The sequence below is a fragment of the Ambystoma mexicanum genome, chromosome 1q (genome assembly GCF_040938575.1).
Source record: "Ambystoma mexicanum isolate Mex_15411 chromosome 1q, UKY_AmexF1_1, whole genome shotgun sequence".
Classification (NCBI taxonomy): domain Eukaryota; kingdom Metazoa; phylum Chordata; class Amphibia; order Caudata; family Ambystomatidae; genus Ambystoma; species Ambystoma mexicanum.
Genome location: NC_090922.1, coordinates 1,501,838,168 through 1,501,859,222, shown reverse-complemented (window position 1 = coordinate 1,501,859,222; position 21,055 = coordinate 1,501,838,168). Strand labels below are relative to the sequence as shown.

Here is a 21,055-nt window from a genome sequence, read left to right as displayed (position 1 = left end):
CCAAAGGCTGTTTCTGGTGCCCAGTGAGGAGCACAGAGTTACAAATGGTATCAAGAAGCCTGTTCAGGGTGGGAACTCACTAAATTGATAAGATAGTGTTATGTTAACGTTAAGGGGTCTTGTAACACACACTGTCACTACTTGCGCTGTCTCTTGGCACTCTGCCAGGTCTGCAATGCAAGGAGTGTTGGGGGATTGTTAGTGGTATTGGGAGGGAGAAGAGCAAGAGAGCCTTGGTGTGCTGTTGGCAGTTTCAGTTTGGAGGAGCCGGTCACTGAGCATTGTTGTGTTTTCGGTTGGTAGCCATCATGTGGTGTTGAGGTGTGAATGTGTATGGTATGGTTTGGTTTCATGTTGGGTGTTGTGAAGTATGTGCAGTTTGTGTTGCGTTCAGAGTTTGAAGCAGAGTATGCAGAATGGTGAATTTTTAGTACGGTTATTTAGTAGGAACATATTTCCTCCCCCCCCCAACAATCCATCTAGGTGCAACACTTTTCCTACCCACAGCCATACATCGAAGTGTGATATATTTATTTTCCCCAACAGCCGGTCTCAGGGAGGAGAACCCAGCACAATACAATGTAACACAATGCCTATCTCAGGGCGCAGCAGGGGGCATAAGGTTAACCTACACAAAAAAGCTAAGTGCAAAATATGGCTAATTTACACAATTGAGTTACATGCAAGAGAAGGCTAACCTATACAAGTAGGCTAAATGCAGGTAGGTATGATATTGAGTAATGAGATTTGATCAAGGAAGACAGACTTAATGATGATTTCTTGTAAATTATTAGCCATGATGAGGGTGAACAAGAACATGTTAGATTGCCTGCTTTGTGACGCAAAAGTGCACCTGATTGGAAGAGAGACTTCATTTTTAGGTTAAAGTGGACGCAGCCGCAGACCCGCCATACCGGATCATGAAACTGGGGAAGGCTTTTTAAAAGACCATCTCCATCGGGCATAAAGCCACTGGTTTAAGTCCCTAGATATTAATCTCTGTGTACTGTCCTGTATTCTTTGCGCCTGTTAAATTGTTATCCCCTATTAACCCATTTCACTTCAATAACTGCAAAGAAAAGTTAGATGCAGTGTTAATCCAGTCTTAAAATCCACACAGATGTAGGCTTTGATACCTTTTGATGGACTTACTAAAAAACCTATGAAGAAAAGGAACAAATCATTAGCGTTGGTGCTCCAGAGATTATTTCATCAGATGGTACACTCTGCACCGTCTGATCATGAAGTCTTTGCGACTTTGAAAGCCAATGCTTTGTTCCATCTCTTTATAGATTTTTCCGTTAGTCCATCAAAAGACATCAAAGCCTTCATCTTGTCACTTCAATATCTCAAAGTTGTAGCGCTTTCAGAAACATAGCTATTGTGCTGAATGTTAACATGGTGGTTTTGACTGGTGACCGTCGGAGCAGTTCATTGTAAGGCTACCCCCTAGCCACTCTTGGAGTATCTACTGGTGTCACACTCTATATGCAAGCTGAATACCCACCAGGTGTGTACACGGCACTCTGCTGTACCTAGAGTTTGAATTGAAGATGGACCTGCTGGCCAGTCTGTCTAGCCGTTTTGAAGCCCTGCTTTTTTTATGATGGTCTCTTGTGATTTTCTCCCTTTTCTTTGCAGTCTGTCTGTGCCATCTTTGAAAAGTCTGTGAAGACCCTCCTGGATGATTTTGCGCCCATGGTCCCCCAGCTGTGTGAAATGCTGGGTCAGATGTACAGCACAATCCCGCAGTTCTCAGCCCTTGACCTTACTCGCCAGGTATGAAATTGTGTGTGCATCTGTGAAGGCTGCACCAAAACTTGGGTGCAAGCTTTGTTCACACATAGTGGATTCCTTACTGTGGCGAAGTGGTATCCGTCTCGACTCCAGGCACTCTGACCTGTGCTACCCATGTGGAGTCTAGGAACCCTAAGCTGTGTGAACTCCGCCCTACCCTCCGCTCCCTGACACCAGACTCCCTGAGGTGTGCTATCCATTTGATCACTAGGTACTTTGTTTTGTCACTGTGTACTCTATTAACAGAGGTATGGTCTTCAGACAGAGCTCTTTATATTTAGCCGGGACCTCTATCAGCAGAGCCAGGGTTTCTATCAGGCAGAGACGGGGTCTCCGTCTAGCAGAGTCCAGGCACCCATAGCTGTGGTTTCCATATGCACTCGAAACGGAGAAGAGCACTCATCAGTATTCCATTGACTACTGCACCGCGCTCTTGCTAATGCACTGTTCATAACACCAATATGAAGAGTGTCCCTTCTGAATCTTAATGACAATGTGTTTGTTGGAGTCAATATGATTGTTGAGACCCTTGAATCTTTCTGTTGCATTTGGTTGCTCATGCTACAAGGAGGCCGATCGGAATGTCGGTTCCGGCTTTACTGTTTGCTTACAAAGTGGTTAACGTCTGAGCAGTGCCTTAGATGTGCATGTCCCCTGCAAAGTGAGCATTGTTACAGAGGGGTTAAAGAACACTCCAATTTACAGAGAAGGTTCAAGGGTTTTTATTGGGTGCTTTCGCCAACCCTCAATCTCTCATATAGATGCAGCGTTTTCCACCCTAGCCCAGGCTCCCGAGTCCCCATTTTAGTAAATAAAGATGCACCCCTACCGTCTTTTATCTAGGTTATTATAAATGAGGCAAACACCATCTCTATCTGATCTCCCTCCTGCTCTTTCTAAGCTGGTCTTACATGTTCGGTGTTGTAAGTAACTAAATGGGTTGGTTATAGAGTTGTGCTTTTCAGACATGCTGCCCGACTCAATCTTCGTCCTTTCATGCCCTGATGTTCCTTACCCTATTTCTGACTGCTACTCTCCTCTCACTACTCTCATTCATCCCACTTATCCCCACGTCTTCCTCAACTGTCCCTCCGATGTCTGTTTCCTTCTACTACCTGGCCCTCCTTACAAAGTTACAAATATCTCCCCTTCTTTCTGCTCCTCACGGCGCCACTCTGCTCCTCACGGCGCTACACTACCGCTCCCTCCGCCACACTACCGCTCCCTCTGCCACACTGCCAGATCCTGCTCCACATTACCAAACTCAGTCACTCTCCTTGCACTCTCATAAGTACATTCCACTTACCCTTTGTACTCTTACACGCACACTCACCACACGGTGCCACTTGCTCTCACAAATCAATACTTCACTTGTGCTCTAAATCGTGTACAGAATCCAGTCCACGGTTATTCCTCCTGCTGGTCTCTTAGTCTGCCACCTACTCCTCTGACCTCACCTGAACATCTTACACCTTCCGGTTTCCTGTTGCCCCGCTTATCCGCTCCCTCCTTCTACCATTTGGTTACTGGCCTTGAACAAACTGATCTCATCATCCATGTCAGGGAGGTGTTACAAATAGCGGATTAGGGCCCGCCCCCTTTCTCTGTGGGTCTGCCGTGCTGCAACCATCTCAGTGCATATTAAAGAGCTGTAGTGCAATGAACCCACAAGGTAAGTGAAAAACAATCTGCCGAAAGCCCCTGTTGTAATAGATCTGGGGCAGAGGTTTTTGCTTTGCTCGCTGTTGTGTAGTGGAGCGGTGCATGGCATGTATGGCAGATGCTTAGGCTCTGTTTCTTCGCTCGCCCGCTCTCTGCTGGTTCTATGTTTCAGATGATCATTGGCATTTACAGTGGGGCGCAGGTAGGTTGCAGTCCTGCAGGTGTCTTTGCTTACTTCGGCTGCCTCATTTCTGGTTCTGCAAAAGAGAGAAAAACTGATCAGTTTGTGCTCAGAAGGTATGGGGTGATGCAAGTTGGTACTGTTCATATACAAGCAAGCACTTGGGGGAGGGAGGGAGACAGAAATGGGGTCCCTCTAAACTGCCACCTTCTTTCCCCCTATGGGTTAGGAATGGCTCCTCAGGGTGAGAGGGGTCCAGCATGTAATAATGTGGATGAGCAGTCTCCAGATTAGGGACGTCCACAGTTTGGGCTGTTCCCAATGACATCTCCGTATATCGCTCTGTGTGAGATTGCTTTAGCTCTTGAATGCCCGGGTGGTGTGGCCGAACTGAACATGCAACTTCTTGCAGTTTTGGGTAAGGAATGTTAGTGTGCCTTGTTCTTCTACATTGCTCTTGCAGTGCCTTCTTTGGCATTTGTTTGCATTGGTGCCTCCCCCGTGGTGGGTGCTCACATCTTTTGCATTCTGCTTTCCATGGGATGACCACTGCTTCTTGTTCTCTTTCAGCTGGTGCACATCTTCGCTCACGAACCGGCCCATTTCCCACCCATCAAGGCTCTCTTCCTCCTTGTCTCCTCGGTCACTCTTTCTCTCTTTCAGCAAGGTATGTCTCTTGAATGCCAGCATGGATGCCCTTCTGCCCCATGTGCCATCTTCTATTCAGGTTGCTCTGCTGCTTTCCTGAATCTTGCAAACCTTCACATGCTTTTCTTTCCAGGCTCTTCTAGTTCCTTATATTTTTGTGTTGCATTTTCTTAAACTAGTTGGACCAACCTGCTTTTTCACCAAGTGTCAATGCTCTTCCCACTCATCCAGTCGAATCCTGTAATCTGATTGGTTCTGAAGAAGCCTTGCAAAAGCAGTCTGTTTATGTTAACTCCCTGGTTATGCTTTAAATATAGTAAGTTCCCCATTTGCATGTCGCAAGAGTCCCTGCGCACTACGCTGCTGCCGATTACAAATCTTGTGTTGATCCGCTGCATGTTGAGCCTTTGATATCTTAGGAACTGCCATCCCTGGTAAGCTAGGTCGAATAGAAATTGCTTTTGTTAAATTATTTTCAGCTGAAGTTTTTTTCCCACAGGGTCACCTCTTATGTATGCTTGTGCAAAAATAACACTGCCAGGTCACCAACCCCAGAAGATAGTACCCCCCCACAGAAATTCCACCAGCATGGGCCCTACATCAAAGAATGTGGAGAGCCACCCAAGAGCATCAGTTATTGTCATGATGAATCCCACAGACATTAAACTACTGATAACTAAAAGATGAAAATCCAACCTAAACACCTTGAAATCCTCCTCTACGAAAGGCCATCGAAGATGGCCAGCAGGACACCTTTTGCGCAGCCAGGGAATTAAGTGCTATATTAATGCAAATAACATAGTGGACCTCAACAGACGCTGCTTGCATACCATTCCACATTTCGTGCTACATGCCACTAGCACTCATAGCCCTTGGACACTTACTTTAGGACTCCATCTTTGGCACTTCAGATGCATGCATGCATCATCACCATAAGTGTGCCACACAGAGGTTAGGGAATGCTGTTGCAACGGTAGCCCAGGAATCTTACCTGGAGGGACTGAACCGTGTCCTTTTCTTTCTTGAAACTATGCCTAGATTCTGAATCAAAATCTTTGCTTCACGTCAAAGACAAATTTCACTGAACACTGTGGGGAATTCTTTGTAGGAATTGTTTATAGAATTGAAAAAAAACCTTGACACTAGCGCACTAAACATACCAGCACCTTAACCTGGACATTTAATCAAACCGACAACTGTGCAAGTGAGTTCACTGCACCTTGCGTCTTTAAATGAAGCTGTTGTACAGTTACACAGAGCATAGCTCGCTTCATCTTATCCTAGTCACCGGAACAAGCAGTTTAGAATACATTTGTTATTACTTATATATTTATGTAGCGCTATATCTGGGAATATCTTTTTGCTGTGCAGAGGACGAAGTATCTGGATGGAACAGTTTAGAAATATTTCATTGTCTGGGAGACAGAACGCGGGGGAGAGTATTAGTCTGATGCTTATTGCCATCTGCAGTTGAAATCTGAATGCTGCAAAAGTTCTTTCACATGCTCTTAGCCCATTCATGGTCTGATGAAGGGTCCCGGGGCTTAGTGGTTACTTGAGATACACCCATTTGAGAGCTGGATTTGTCCTTCAACACACAGAGATATATTGTTGATGTGTTGGAGATGTAAGGACTCCAGTCATACTGCAAATCCATGTAGATTGCCGGTCTGGCATACATGGGCACAGCTGAAAACATCTGTCGGGCTTCGGCCTGCATGGGATGATGGAAGCCGCTCTTAGTGCCTGTTCCTCAGAATCCAACTTGGCACCCCATAAGGAGATCCCATGAAATAATGTGTGCAAACTCTTGATAACATGGCAGGAAATGGGTGACTGTGATGGTATAAGTCCATTTAGATAAATGTGTGAAAGTGTCTCATCCTCAAGCATACAGTATGGAGACACCCACAAGTGACTAAGGTCATCGTGAAACCATTGTGGTGGTTTACTGCCCAGAAAGAGAAGAGATCTTATTTGATCTGTAAAAGATCTTCTCGGTCTTCTCTTGCTTGAAATGTTTCTCCCTCCTCTGTTGCACCTCTTCCCGTTGTAGCTATCGGGAGAGAAATTGCCAGTTTTTATGTATCTGGTCCTCTTCTGTTCGAGTTTCAGGCTGATCATACTGCATTCTCCAGCATTGGATCTTTCATGGATTCACATGCTTAGAATATTCCCCGTCGTCAGACTGGGACCCCTCGGTACACATATATAGCCTTTTCCTATAGGAAAACTTTTGACACTTTTGTGTCCTATCTACGTCCTTTTAGGACCCGCCTACGCATGCTCCGTAGGCCGTCCCAGTATAAGAGGCCCGCCCCCGCGGTTCCCCTTCAGATTTCAACCGTCTCCAAAGTAGTGGGATCTCCTCGTGTTGTCTTACTATTTTGTACTAGGTTGCCTTATTGGATTTCGAGTACGATATGTCCTCTGTATCAGGAAAAGCGCTGTTCCGTCCATGTGCGACGTGTGGCTTGAAAAAGGTTTACGAGGGGGACGGACATATGGATTGTATATATTGCCTCCACCCTCACCATTCGGCGGATGCCTGCGACATATGCAAGGGGTTTTCTCAAAAATCCCTCAAAGACCGGAACCGACGCCTGGTGGCATGGCTGAATGAGGGTGCGGGGGCATACCCCCCCTCGGAGGTAGGCTCCACACAGTCGGCGAAAACATCACGCCGCGCGGCCTTGTCAAAGAAATCATCCTCATCAAAAAAGCATGAGAAGGAAAGGAAATCCTCCTCGGGCGATCATCACAGATCGACCACGAGTCGAGAGTCGAGTAAAAGCGGGCACAGTGTGGAGAAGGAGGGACCGCCAAAACCACCTGCGAAGCCTGCGTCGTCGACGGCGATCCAGTCACCGGCCGCCTTCCCGCCACTAGCGCAAGGGGCATCCTCCGTCCCGTCGACAATGGCGTCGACAAGAGCCTCGTCGACGGGGGTCCTACAGGAGGCCTGGAGGCCTGAAGTCCTCGACCCTACCCCCCCAGAGGCTTTGCTACAAGAGCAAGCTATGTTGCTGTCCTCGGAGGACGAGAGCGAGAGAGTGGCTGGCCCAGCAGACCTAGGGCTACGAGCGGCTGCCAAGTCGTCGACGAGGGCATCCGTTACACCGGTACCTGCCCCTCTCCTCAAACCTCAATCGGTTTTGTCGTTGGATATTCTGTCCTCGCTTCAGTCCTTGCTACGGTCGTTGGACCAGCGACTTCCCCAGGTCAGCCTGCCACAGTCACCCGTCGACGAGCCGGGCCCGTCCCGTCAACCACCGCACCCACGCACGCCAGTCTCAACACTGGCGCAGGAGGAAGGTGTGCTGCCAGATTCGGAGTCGGACAGGGGAGCCATGTCGGAGGTCTCTTTATCCCCCTCCAGGGATCCTACCTGGGAGTCAGAGGCGGAGTTAGAAAACCCCAGAAGCCCAGCTCACCCGTCCCCTCCGGACGACATTGCGTCATTCCATTCGATGATGGAGAAGGCATGCAAAGAATTTGGTCTGTCCCAGGAAGAACAGAAAAAGGACTGTTTTTTGTTCGACCACATGGGCAAGAGAAGGAGGTCGGTGTTCTCGATACCGATACTTGACCATGTATGGAAAGAGGGGTTGCAGACAATGAGACACCCATTCTCAGAACCAGCAGTGAAAGGACGCCTAGAAAAAAAGTTTAAGGCTCCAGAGTCTACACCCAAGTGTTTATCCTCTCAACCAACACCAGACTCGGTGGTGTCGGCGGCGGCAGCGAAGAAGGCAAAGGCACAGCACAAGTGCACGACTCCACCCGAGAATGAAGCGAGACGCCAAGATGCCTTTGGCAAGAAAGTGCTCTCCGTGGGAGCGAACACAGTAAAGGCCGCAAACTCTCTGGCAATTGTGGCCAGATACGATAGGGAGATGTGGCACAGGCTGGCTCTGCTGCTTGATCATCTTCCAGAAGAACAGAGGAAGGCGGCGATGCTACTGGTCCGAGAGGGTGAGGAAGCCTCAAATCACGCAATAAACATCGCGGTGGATCTTGCTGAGTCTGGCTTCAAGCAAGTCAATAATGGGGTCGTATTACGTCGACAGTCATGGCTGAAGTGTACCTACTTCAGGCCAGAGGTAGAATACAAGGTCTTAGATATGCCCTTTGAGGGAGACCTTCTCTTCGGTGAGAAGGTGGACGAGGCCCTAAAAGGGATGAAAGAAGATTCAGACACGGCACGTTCTTTGGGTGCCCTCCAGAGTGGCAGGAGCTACAAGTCCTTTCGCCCCTTTAGAGGGGCTTCAGGAAATTCAAGATTCTCTTCTGGAGACAGATCCTTTGCCAGATCGGCTTACCCCTCCCAGGGGTACCGACGTGCCTCACAATCGGCTAACCGTCGACGAAACTTCCAGTCTTCCAGAAAACGACCATCATACCCATCGTCGGCGAGAGACAAGCAAACTAAAGATCAGCAGTGACGTTCCACAACCAGTTCTGGGGGGGAAGAGTTTCAGCGTATGTCGACGAATGGGAAAGGATAACGACGGACCAATGGGTGTTAGACACTATAAGACACGGACACTCTCTTCAATTCAAAAACAGCCCTCCGCAAATTCCACCTGCGTTCACCGCTCAGTCCCATATGAAGGCACTGCAACAAGAGGTTACACTCATGTTAGCGAAGGGAGCGATAGAATTAGTTCCAACATCACAGAGAGGCCAAGGAGTCTACTCAAGATACTTTGTCGTAAAAAAGCAGAACGGCAAAAGGCGTCCCATTCTAGACTTACGCGATCTCAACAAGTCCTTAAAGAGCCTGAAATTCAAGATGCTCACTCTGCAGGAAGTGATCCGCGCAGTTCAAAAGGGAGATTTCCTGGCGTCCCTGGATTTACAGGACGCGTATTTCCATATTCCAATGTGTCGGAAACACAGGAAATTCCTACGTTTTGTAATAGGGCGAACCCACTACCAATTCACGGTTCTTCCTTTCGGGCTCAAAACCTCCCCCAGAACGTTCACAAAATGCCTGGCTCCAGTGGCTGCCTGGCTAAGGAAGCAAAGCCACCATGTATACCCATACCTCGACGACTGGCTGGTAAGGGGATCCTCCCCAGCGTCGACCAACACAAGTCTACAAGCCACCATGCAGCTTCTACAACGGCTAGGATTCGCCATAAACTTCGAGAAATCCTCTCTGCGGCCATCGAGAACGCTGGTATTCTTGGGGGCACAGTTCGAGACTCAGCTAGGGCTGGTGAAACCTTCTTTCGACAGGACCTCGAGACTCATTCAACAGGCGGCCCGGCTACGGCGAAACACCAGGATCTCAGTGAGAAAGTATGTTTCGGTCCTAGGGGCCATGGCATCCTGCATCCATCTGATGAGAAACTGTCGACTTTTCATGAGGCCAGTCCAAGAATTCCTCGCAGACCGATGGACACAGGCTCAGGGATCGTGGTCGGACAGGATAACCGTCGACGACGACAAGCTACTTCGGACCCTTCAGTGGTGGCAGAGTTCCCACAATCTGGACAAAGGTGTGCCCCTACAGGAGCCGGAGTTCCAGAGCACCATAGTTACGGATGCGTCCCTAACCGGATGGGGAGCGCACATGGGTGCTCTCCAAACGCAAGGTCGCTGGTCTCCAACGGAGTCACTCCTACACATAAACGTACTGGAACTCAGAGCGGTACGATGGGCCTTGAAGGCGTTCCTGCCACACATCAAGAGGTCGCGAGTGCGAATACTGACCGACAATACAACAGCCATGTTTTATCTGAGGAAACAAGGTGGGACACGATCAAGGACTCTCTCCATAGAAGCCCAGAAAACATGGCATTGGGCATCGAAGCACGAAATCTCCCTCGTGGCTCATCACCTTCCAGGAGTGAGGAACTGCCAAGCCGACTCCCGCAGCAGAAACATGGCCCAGATACACGAGTGGGAAATGGACACGGGTCACTTGAAGAAAGTGTTCGAGAAATGGGGCCACCCCCCTCTGGACGCCTTCGTGACCAAAGAGAACAAGAAATGCGAGAAATTTGCAAGCAGGTGGCCCCAAGAGGGTTCGGTGGGGGAGGCGTTCTCCTTCCCATGGACGGACATGATCCTCTATGCTTTTCCCCCGTTTCCCCTCATACGGAAAACAATACAGTGGATACGCAGATACAATTGCCGGGTGATTCTAGTGACACCATACTGGCCGAGGCAACCGTGGTTCTCAGACCTCCTCCATCTATCGCTGGAACATCCCATAGCGTTTCCGAAAGTCCCGTAACTTCTATCCCGGGACAGAGGCACGGTGTGGCATCACGACCCGGACAGTCTCAACCTTACGTCCTGGCTCCTGACTTCTCGGAATTCGGGGCTTTAGACATTTCAGAGGAGTGCCAAGAAATTCTGCAGGCGGCTAGAGCCCCTTCCACTAACAAATCCTACTCCTATAAGTGGCAGAGATTCTGTGAATGGTGTAGAAGACAGCGGGACCTACAACCATTGTTGGTGACGCCGGAACAAGTTCTACCTTACCTGCTCCTCTTAGCAAAAAAGGGACTGTCCCCCTCATCGATAAAGGTACACCTGGCAGCCATCTCGAGGTTCACAAGGAAGAGGCAGTCGCCTCCTCTATTCAGTGACAGACTGGTGAAACACTTCATGCGGGGTTTATTTCGAGCTTTTCCCCCGGTGAAACGTTTTCCCCCGGCGTGGAGCCTCAACACAGTGTTGGCAGGCTTGATGAAACCGCCTTTCGAGCCTATGGCCACGTCCGACATGAAATTCATTTCGTGGAAGTTGGCATGCCTGATAGCTATCACATCAGCCAGACGTATCTCGGAACTACAAGCGCTGGTCGTGGACCCGCCCTACCTAAGATTCTTTAAGGACAAGGTAGTCCTGGCGACTAACCCTACGTTCGTCCCTAAGGTTCCGACGGTATATCACAAACACTCATCCGTGGTTCTGCCTACTTTCTTCGCCACTCCATCGTCGGCAGCAGAAAAAACTCTTCATACCCTGGACGTTAAGAGGGCTCTGAAATTCTACCTACATCAGGGCTACTCGGCAACTGTTCGTCGCATATGGTCCGTCGACGAGAGGTAAAGCAATCTCGAAACAGGGATTGGCCAGATGGGTCTCGTCGACGATTGCTTTTTGTCACTCTAAGGCCGGAAGGCCACTGCAAAGACATCCTAGAGCCCATTCTACAAGGTCGATGTCCTCCTCAACAGTTTTATGGGCAGGAATTCCGCTGACAGACATATGCCAGGCTGCGGCATGGTCAGTGCCCCACACGTTTACCCGCCACTACTGCCTTGCCAGGCAGCATGCGGACGAGGTGCAGATGGGAAGAGCTGTCCTGCGCCATCTGTTTCAGTAAGGTAAGCTCCACGCTGTGGAGAATCTGTCTTCTGCCTTTTTGATGACAGTATACTTTATGTAGGTAAGGTTATATGAGTTAACTTATTCCTACTGTACATATGCATTGTGTAGTATGGTGAGGGTATATTACATTACATTCTCACCGCCGTCTCAAGTGTTACTGCTATACAATCTATTCTAAGCATGTGAATCCATGAAAGATCCAATGCTGGAGAAGGGAATAGTTTCTTACCTGTAACTCCATTTCTCCAGCATTGGTATCTTTCATGGATTCACATGCGCCCGCCGAACCTCCCCGGAATGCAATGTATTTGATTGATAAGTTTAACCCTTCCTACTTTGGAGGGGCCGAAATCTGAAGGGGAACCGCGGGGGCGGGCCTCTTATACTGGGACGGCCTACGGAGCATGCGTAGGCGGGTCCTAAAAGGACGTAGATAGGACACAAAAGTGTCGAAAGTTTTCCTATAGGAAAAGGCTATATATGTGTACCGAGGGGTCCCAGTCTGACGACGGGGAATATTCTAAGCATGTGAATCCATAAAAGATACCAATGCTGGAGAAATGGAGTTACAGGTAAGAAACTATTCCCTTCCTTTGCTCAGCCCACTGTGGGGCTTCACAGTCATGTTACTCCTACCCTTGCTGGTGACTTCCCCTATGATCAATTTGCGTTTACATGATTTGTTGTTGATTTATGAGGCGATTTTTGAAGGTCAGCAAACTTCGTTTGGTGTTGGTAAATTTAGGACTGCTGGTCTCTTGCCAAGGTCAAAGCTTCCTAGGGGCCGAAGTGCATCAAACGGTGTGGCACTCTACAACATCCCATCTGTAGTGCTATGTAAACCTTTAGGCAGGCAGGCATGCCCTGGATCTTTACCCGTGTAGGTCCATTTCTACTCGCAATTGATCTGAAAAATCTTAATAAACCAGTGACAAGTTGGCTTTTTTTTCTCTCTTAGTAAAGTAATTATTCATCCAGCTCTGAACCTTCTTGAGGTGGACAAGGTGCTATGTCGAATCTGAGGGCGGTAATATCCTCATTAATCTGGATTGAGCTAGATTCTGCCAGAAAAAGCTGAACAAAAATAAATTCTGCAAGGTACAGTGAATGTAAAGACCCCCAGCAGTTAGGAATATGTCCTAATAAGCATTGCCTGATGGCATCGGCAAGAGACAAAAACTGGCATTGCCAGTCAGGTGCAGGGAGCAGGCACAATAGATAATGCCCATCTGACATATGGCTGAAGCTGGTAGCGCCCCATTGGTCCAGGAACTGGTTGCTATGAGAGAGGACCCCACAAGCTGTTTTCGCTGGGGACATTTTGCTCCATGCCATTCCAAGTGTCCAAGCTTGAGTGACTTTCAAGAAGGATCGCCTTGCAAGCATCCTAGCCACTCATGCAAAGCATCAATGAAAGAAGCCACACAGGAGTCGAACCTTATTGCTGCACTGAATGTCAGAAATGCTACGGTCCGAAAAGCCACCCAACTACCCATGAGAAGAACCCACACGAACCAAGCCTTATCAGTGGTCTGAATGTCAGAAATGCTTCAGTTACAAAAGCCACCTAACTACCCATGAGAGAAGCCACACCGGAGCCAAACCTTATCAATGCTCTGAATGTCAGAAATGCTTCAGTCACAAAAGCAGCCTAACTACCCATGAGAGAAGCCACACCGGAGCCAAACCTTATCAATGCTCTGAATGCTTCAGTCGCAAAAGCATCCTAACTACCCATGAGAGAAGCCACACAGGAGCCAAACCTGATAAATGCACTGAATGTCAGGAATGCTTCAGTCGCAAAAGCAGCCTAACTACCCATGAGAGAAGCCACACCGGAGCCAAACCTTATCAATGCACTGAATGCTTCAGTCGCAAAAGCATCCTAACTACCCATGAGAGAAGCCACACCGGAGCCAAACCTTATCAATGCACTGAATGCTTCAGTCGCAAAAGCATCCTAACTGCCCATGAGAGAAGCCACACAGGAGCCAAACCTTATCAATGGTCTGAATATCAGGAATGCTTCACTAACAAAAGCAGCCTATCTACCCATGAGGGAAGGCACAACAGAGCCAAACCTTATCAATGGTTCGAATACCAGGAATGCTTAATTTGCAAAAGCAGCTGAACTACTCATGAGAGAGGCCAAACAGGAGCCAAACCTTATCGATGGTCTGAATATCAGGAATGTTTAATTTACAAAAGCAGCCTAACTACCCATGAGAGAAACAACACAGGGGCCAAACCATATCAGTGCTCTGAATGTCAGCAATGCGTCAGTGTGAATAGCAGCCTAACTACCCATGAGCGAAAACATACAAACGTAATAAAGCTTATCAATGCGCTGAATGTCAAAAGCTTCAACCAGAAAAGCGACCCAATTAAATGAGAAGCTACACAGAAGAAAGCCTCTGTCAGTGCATAGAATGTCAGAAAAGGTGTAGTAAGAAAAGCCACCTTGAACAGCTTAAAAAAACCTCCCTTATTTGGGCACTTAATGTCAGAAAACAGTGAGTCAGAGAAGCAGTGTAATTGAACATGAGATAATCTCCACAGGTGATAACATTGCAATGAATGTCAGGAAAGCGACCTAACTAAACATAAGAGTATCTATACAGGTGAAAAACCTGATGAGGGCTCTTGGTGTTAGAAAAGTTTCAATGTTATCAACGCAATGAATGTCCGGAAAGCTCCAGCCAGAAAAGCAAGCTGGCTAAATGGGAAGCCACACAGCAGACACCTTATCACTTCTCTGAATATCAGAAAATAGCCTTAGTTGGAACAGCAACTGAACTCCACATGATACAAACAGGCAGCAGAAGATCCACACCACTGCGCTGAATGTCAGAATAGTTTCATTTGGAGAGCCCGTGTCGTTCACCACGAGCGAAAATGCACAAACAAGGAAATCCTCAGAAGTGCACCAAATGTGAGAAAAGCTTATCCTGTACAAGGTATTTAATTCTACATGTGAGAACCCACACAGGAGAAACTACCTCTTGCACTGAATGACCGAAAAGCTTCAGCCAAGAAGACAAACACGAAGAACCATACCAGTGCGCTTAATGCCAGAAACAAAATCTGTCATAAATGATATTTAATTCCGTCTTAGAAACTACAGAGGACAATACCAGTCTGAGAAGCCCACTGCGTGTCAGAGAAGCATCAACCAGAAATGAAGCGACTAATGAGGATCCAAACAGGAGTAAAAGGTTCAGTGCTTTGGATGTCAGAAACACAACCAAACTGAAAATGCTAGAAAACGCATAAAAGAGAAAAAGCTGGTCAGTCCACTGCATGTCAGAAATGCTTTGGTAACAAACTAATCCAGAGAGCCCTTAAAATGTGGCTATTTGTGTAACAGTTTCCTTTTATGCTGCTGATTTCCTACCCCTGCTCCCTACTCTCTGCCTTCTAACGCTTGCGAGTAACAGTGCCTTTATACCTTCTGGCTTTGTGCGGTATATAAATGAGAAATAAATCAACATCCCAGCCGCTATGCACAGTGCTGCAATCCTAAACCCAACACTGGAAACCTACATTCTCTCTGCTTCCCTGCAGCATTCTGGAGGTGTACTGTAGAGTGGGGTTCTACAGCCAATAGCAACGATTATTCAATGGTTTCCTGCTGTTCTTTACACAGTTTAAACTGGTGAAGAGTCGCCTTGTACTATTACTCCATGTGCCCTAGAATAAAGGAAGCCCTAAAATATAAACTGGCAAAGAGCAGGACTTTAATGAAACATAGATATCCCATTGGCTAACAAAACTGTACTTTGGGCTACCGATGCGGTTAGATGGCTAGCACCTCTGATGAAGTCGATACTAAAGAATATCTAGCCCCAGCCTATTCACTATATAGTCGCACAAGGGCACAAATGGGATATTTCGGAAGATCCCCTGGGACTGGAGAGATTTATGGATGACCCAAGAACATATACTGTAAATGGGTGAAAAAGGGTTGCAACGGCAGGTACATTATAGAAGAAATCCTGCTTGCCACCAAAAATTGGTCAGAGATCCATAAAGGAAAGGGGATGGGGGTTGTAGAAAAGTTTTTAAGGGCCCTTCAGAATGGCCTTAGAATCCCCAAAATAGGAATTCTGTTTTACATTGAAGATGGAGCCAGCTTTGAGCCCAAGGGACAATGTCCGCAGACCCTACTGAAGTCCAGAGGCATTACCTTGTGTGTAAGAAGGTGGTAACTAGTCACACAAGCTCTGACGCACCAAACAATGTACTCTACTGTTCCCCACTCACAGCTCACACATTAAATCTAAACTTCCTGCATGTTATTTAGTTATTTGAAGAACAGGGATGTCAATTTCGATCACAAATCACTTACAAATGTTACATTTCTAGATGGCAGAAACATTCCCACGAAGTGTGCTTGTGGAATAGCAACAAAGACGGAAAGAGGAGAGCGAGTTTATGATGGTGTAAACAATTAGGGCACATACAAGGGACAAAACCAACAGCAACAAAATGCATATAACAAAACAAATGACTTACAAATTTAACATTAATCTTAAGGGCCAAGTGCTGCCAAAGAGCAGTACTAATTTTATATATAAAATTAAGTTAGTAAGCGTCACTGGAGGTGGTGGTGTGGTCAGGCAGTGAGGATAGATAATGGGAGTAGGATGAGCTTCCGCTTTAGCAAGTAAGTGCAGTGTAAGCCGAGCTTTGAAGAGATCCACAGTTGACTGGCTTTGATCGTGATGGGCAGTGGGCTCCAGTGGAGCATGGCGTTTAGGGAGAAAGAGCGAAAGCGAGAGGAGGCACAGCGAGCGTTTGGGGCGATGAGGTTGAGTGCAGAAGAGGGTTAGCGGGAACAAGATGGTGAGTAAAGTGTGATACAATCAGACAGGTACTGAGGAGCAAGAACATTGACAGCTTTGTAGACTAGGAGAAGTAACGTGGAGAGTGGTTGTGCATGAACCACCAACCAGCATGTTGGTAGGAAAAAGTGTGGGGGTGAACTGGATAGGTGGAGGCGAGTACGGGGAGCAAAGTTGAGGATGCCGTCTAGGGAGAGGAAAGAGTAGAGGGGGGAAAGGCCAAGTAGTAGGCTTGAGCAGTAGTCCAGTTTGCTCAGCAAAAGAGTGGAGATTTGAGTTTTTGTAAAGTGGCTAATGAGAAGGATGAATTTTCTGAATGTTGAGGTAATACGAGCAGCAGAGACAGTGGTCGAGATGGATTGTTACAGTTGCAGGTTGTTGTCAAAGAAGACCCCAAGTTGCCTTGGGCGATGGAGCAAGAAGGTCAGGCGTGACAGAGGTAGGAGAGGGTAGGTATGGGATATGGAAGATGGGAGAAAGATGGCTTCCGTCTTTGAATTGTTCAGCATGAGGCAGCAGAGAGCCATCCATTGAAGAATTGCAGCGATACAGTTTGTAATCTGACAGTTTATAACACATCTTTTTAAAATTGAGCCTTTAACTCTGTCCCCCCTCAAATATAATAGTTTCTTCATCCACCTCTCTTCTCCCAGTCCAGAGTAGCCACGTTCCCCTTCCCTTAGAAAGGATCCCTGGGATATTAATTTCATGCCCTCATGACCTGCTCTTGAAGTAGAGCAATAGAAATTTAGGAAACGCCATTAAAATGTTGATTAAAACTCTGCAATTGCAATCTCTAAAACACATTGCGTTTGACAAATGTCCTTACCAGAAAATGTCAACTATTTCCTTCATGCCAACAAATAGCAGCTTTGGAGTACTTTGCTCATCAATCCCCTTTTGCCAAGAACAGCAAAGGCTTTGTTACCCAGGCCCCCCGGGGAATTAGGATGGACAGATCATAAAATATGCTTGTTAACCAAGTGTGGTGTACGAGGCTCTTAGATTGATAGTGGCAGGTATTTGAGTAACAGTGCTGGATAACAAAGCATCCTGGACTCCTGGATAATTTCTTACCCTAGCTGTCAATGTGCTGGTCTGTTATCCAACATGTTTCCAAATGGAATGCTTCTATTGTAGGGAATGTTTGGATCCTGTCGAAGAAGTGTTTGGAATAAAAACTGCCGGGTAACAAACCTTTTGCTGTAAACTGCTTTGCATGACCTGAAGCTGTGTTCTGTATTTACTGAGTTTCACACTGTCCTTACCTGGGAGGGCAAGTGCTGCTAATGTGGATATGCTTATGCTCGTGTTACCCCAACAGTTGCCAAATGATGATCAGATTTAACTTGACTCAAGTATTGACTTTACTTGTAGAATCTTAACTGTTTACTCCCACCTCGGCCATGTTGTTCATTAGAATGAGCCAGGAACCCCTTTGCGTTTCTTAATATGTGATTTGTGGTGCTTCTTATCAAAGCTGAGGCTATCTTTTTGATCCAATAGTATATTTCAAAGGGAATATCCATGTGTGTGCAACATTTGAACAGTTTGAGCTAGAAAGCCAAATTCAGCAGTTTCTGTGTTACTCGGTGGATTCTGCACAAGCTGGTTATTTGCCTTGGGCCACCCTTGAACAGTCCACTGAGAAGGCAGCATTCTGGATACAAGGCACAACTGTGTCAGTAAGGACACAACATCTAGAACCAGTAGCAAGAGTCTGCGTTCTCCAGCACAACCATGTGAACTTAAAGGCCAATGTGGGCTTTGTATGTTTACCGGTGGATCCGGAGGCAAACTGAAGCATTCTATACCAGCCCTCCTGTGTAGGCCAGTGGTGAGACTGCTCCAGCACGTGCACCTCCAACCGCCAGCAGTCAAGTATCACAAATAAATTCATCAAAGCAGTGGTGCACTTCTCGCTAGAAATACCTGCCTGGAAAAGTGAATGTACAGGACAACATCATGGATTCAGCAGTGAATGTATTCTCGCAGTTCCTCACTACAGTGGGAAGCACATTTTAAGTAATTTCTTATGGCAGATGTTTTGAGGCCCAGAGAGGTTGACTTCTGCTGATCATCCCAAATGCTTGTTCAGACATGGCAATATCTAAGCGCCCCCTGCCTGGTGAATGCTGTGACAGGCCCTTGGCATGAGAAACTGTCCCAATGGTTGCAGCCATGGAGTCTGGATGGACACAGGATCAGAGTGCGAGAGGAATCCGGCCTCTTGCCTCAACCTACACTTGTCATACCAGGCATTCAGAGCACCTTCACCTGTGGCGTGCCGGGCATGGGACTGGCACCTCATGCCCCTTTCAGGGTGGAGACACATCAGGTAAAGCCAACACACCAAAGCTCTCCCTGGGTCACTTCTTCCGCCTCCACTAGGAGCAAAGGCCTCTCCAGCATCTGTGTGTACCTTTGGCGCCAGGCCCTATGTTTTGCCCTTTATTTCTGTTCTCAGGCTCTGAGTTTCATGATTTCAGTCAGTTTTTGTTTCTTTAACTTGCTTCGCGTTGCTCATGTCTCTTCCCCCCCTTCTTCCCCCACCTCCCCTCCACACCCTCCCAACCCCCACTCCCTCTCCTGTTTTCCACGTGTAGATTATTCCGTATCACATAACTATGATATTGAGTTGCTGTTTGTATGATTTTTTCTTAAGTTACATCTTTTATTATATTTTTAGGGCCCAGGGATCATCCTGATATTGTTGATTCATTTATGCAACTCCTGGCACAGGTGTGTTTTAGTTTCTTATTTCATTCACTTTCTGTTCTTTCTCTACTTTCTCGCTCAATTTCTTCCTATTTTTAATTCAAGTTAAACCTATTTTTAGCTTTCTGTTTGACAAGTTTGGTTTTTCCTTTTTTGGTTCAATAGATTTATTCCATCTGTTTTCCACGGACCTTCAGCACTGGCAAAGCCTTCTCCATTAGTGGCCCGGGGGTTGGAAGTGACACTGTACACAAACTAAGAAATAGTGCATCATGTCTGTCACCCCAGGCCCTGATGGCACACACCATCTTGCAGGTTCCAAGAGAGCTGTGTTGGCTACTGCATGGAGTAGCCTCTTCCCCTCGTACCATCAATTAGTGTGGGGCAGTAGTGGTTATAACAGCAATACCCATGCTAAGCACACAGAAAGCATTCACCACCTTTGCAGCAATGCAGCTAGCTTGCAGAAAGCAGTCTCTATGTGGCTACAAAGCAGATACTGGCAATCCAACAGCTGTGTACAGTAATGCAATGAGTTGTCCCACATCAAGCAGTAATTAGCTGGCAGCAATATTACAATGTAACATGAAGCAAGCAGTCAGTAAGTAACAGCATTGGAATGGTAAGTCTACAACAAATTGTCTGTGCTGGCAGTGCATAAATAGACCACAGCATGAAGCCGCTGTGTTTCACCAATGGATAGGATTAGACTATATCAAAGAGTCAGTACATGGCCGCAATGCAGAGGGTTGGACCGCCAAAAGCAGTCAGCATGTGTCTACAGTGCAGACGGTTGAACCGCAGCAAGCAGTTCACACGTGTCTACAGTGAAGCTATATAGGTTTCCTCTGCTTACTGACGTAGAGGTTTGACCTTGGCGAAAAGAAAATAGTGGAGTGAAAGTTCTCTTCAAGATTTGAGGATTGGAGGTAGGCGGTGCCCAGCTCAGATAGCCAGTACTGGGGCGCTGTGCAGACAATGACTGCCTGTGATGAGCAGCGTTAAAACAAAGGATATTATGGGATATCGGTGAGCTCACCCCCTAGGGATAGCCATCTACTATATGATCCTCACCCACATGCTTCTTCAGATCCATGGATCATTAAGGCCTGTTACCAGGTTCTTGTACCAGCAAATAGGTAGTGTGAACATTTTTCTGCTTTCAGGGGGTGCTCTGATGCTCTCAGAATTGCCCACTTTTCTTTGCTCCTATTTAAGGAAACTGCTTTCTGTATGCAGGCATGCTGCTATTTAATGTTTGTTAAACAATATGGTCCTTGCTATACTTTCATCTCTAAAAGCTGCAAGTCCTGCCTTCATTATGTTGATCTGCACTGTGTAATGATGTACAACTTGTGTCTGGGAGAGGAATTTAAAGATTAAGAGAATAGTGATTGAATATAAATCAGAGTAAATGGCTGAAGACTACCGACCTTTCCAGCTGGAAGTGAATGTTGCTGTTGGTTGGTGATTTGTGGAATGTTGCTATAGAATCCAACTACAGTGCCAGTCCATCAAGCGGATATAATTTATAGACCCACTTGCTTCTCCAAAGGTTGCTCTCTCAAATCGTTTAGATACTTCAAGTTCATATGTGTCAGCAGCACTGGTGAATCAACAACTTCTTGCTCAATCATCCATTAACAACTGGCAACGGTCTGGTTTATGTTTGGGACAGGGAGAGAGGGGCCAACTTCAGGGGAAAATGCTTCCGCCAAGGAGTTGGGGATAAGAGACAATGCTCATTCACACCACAAATATCATGTGCAAGTAATGTTTTATTTCAACAGTGATAATTATTCTCACTTAGAGCCATGTTGTGAAGAACTTTAAAATCTCAATTATGCCTCTG

The 21,055-nt window shown here is 46.9% G+C and overlaps 1 protein-coding gene across 2 annotated transcripts in view; it reads left to right on the top strand.

Moving 5' to 3' along the window:
• Positions 1–21,055, top strand: part of IPO13 (importin 13) — an 848,611-nt gene that overhangs the window by 688,922 nt on the left and 138,634 nt on the right. For both annotated transcript variants that reach the window (XM_069642404.1, XM_069642403.1), the window contains exons 13-15: positions 1,642–1,779; positions 4,211–4,307; positions 19,175–19,227. In XM_069642404.1, the coding sequence (XP_069498505.1) occupies positions 1,642–1,779; positions 4,211–4,307; positions 19,175–19,227 (288 nt within the window). The remainder of the gene's footprint in view (positions 1–1,641; positions 1,780–4,210; positions 4,308–19,174; positions 19,228–21,055) is intronic.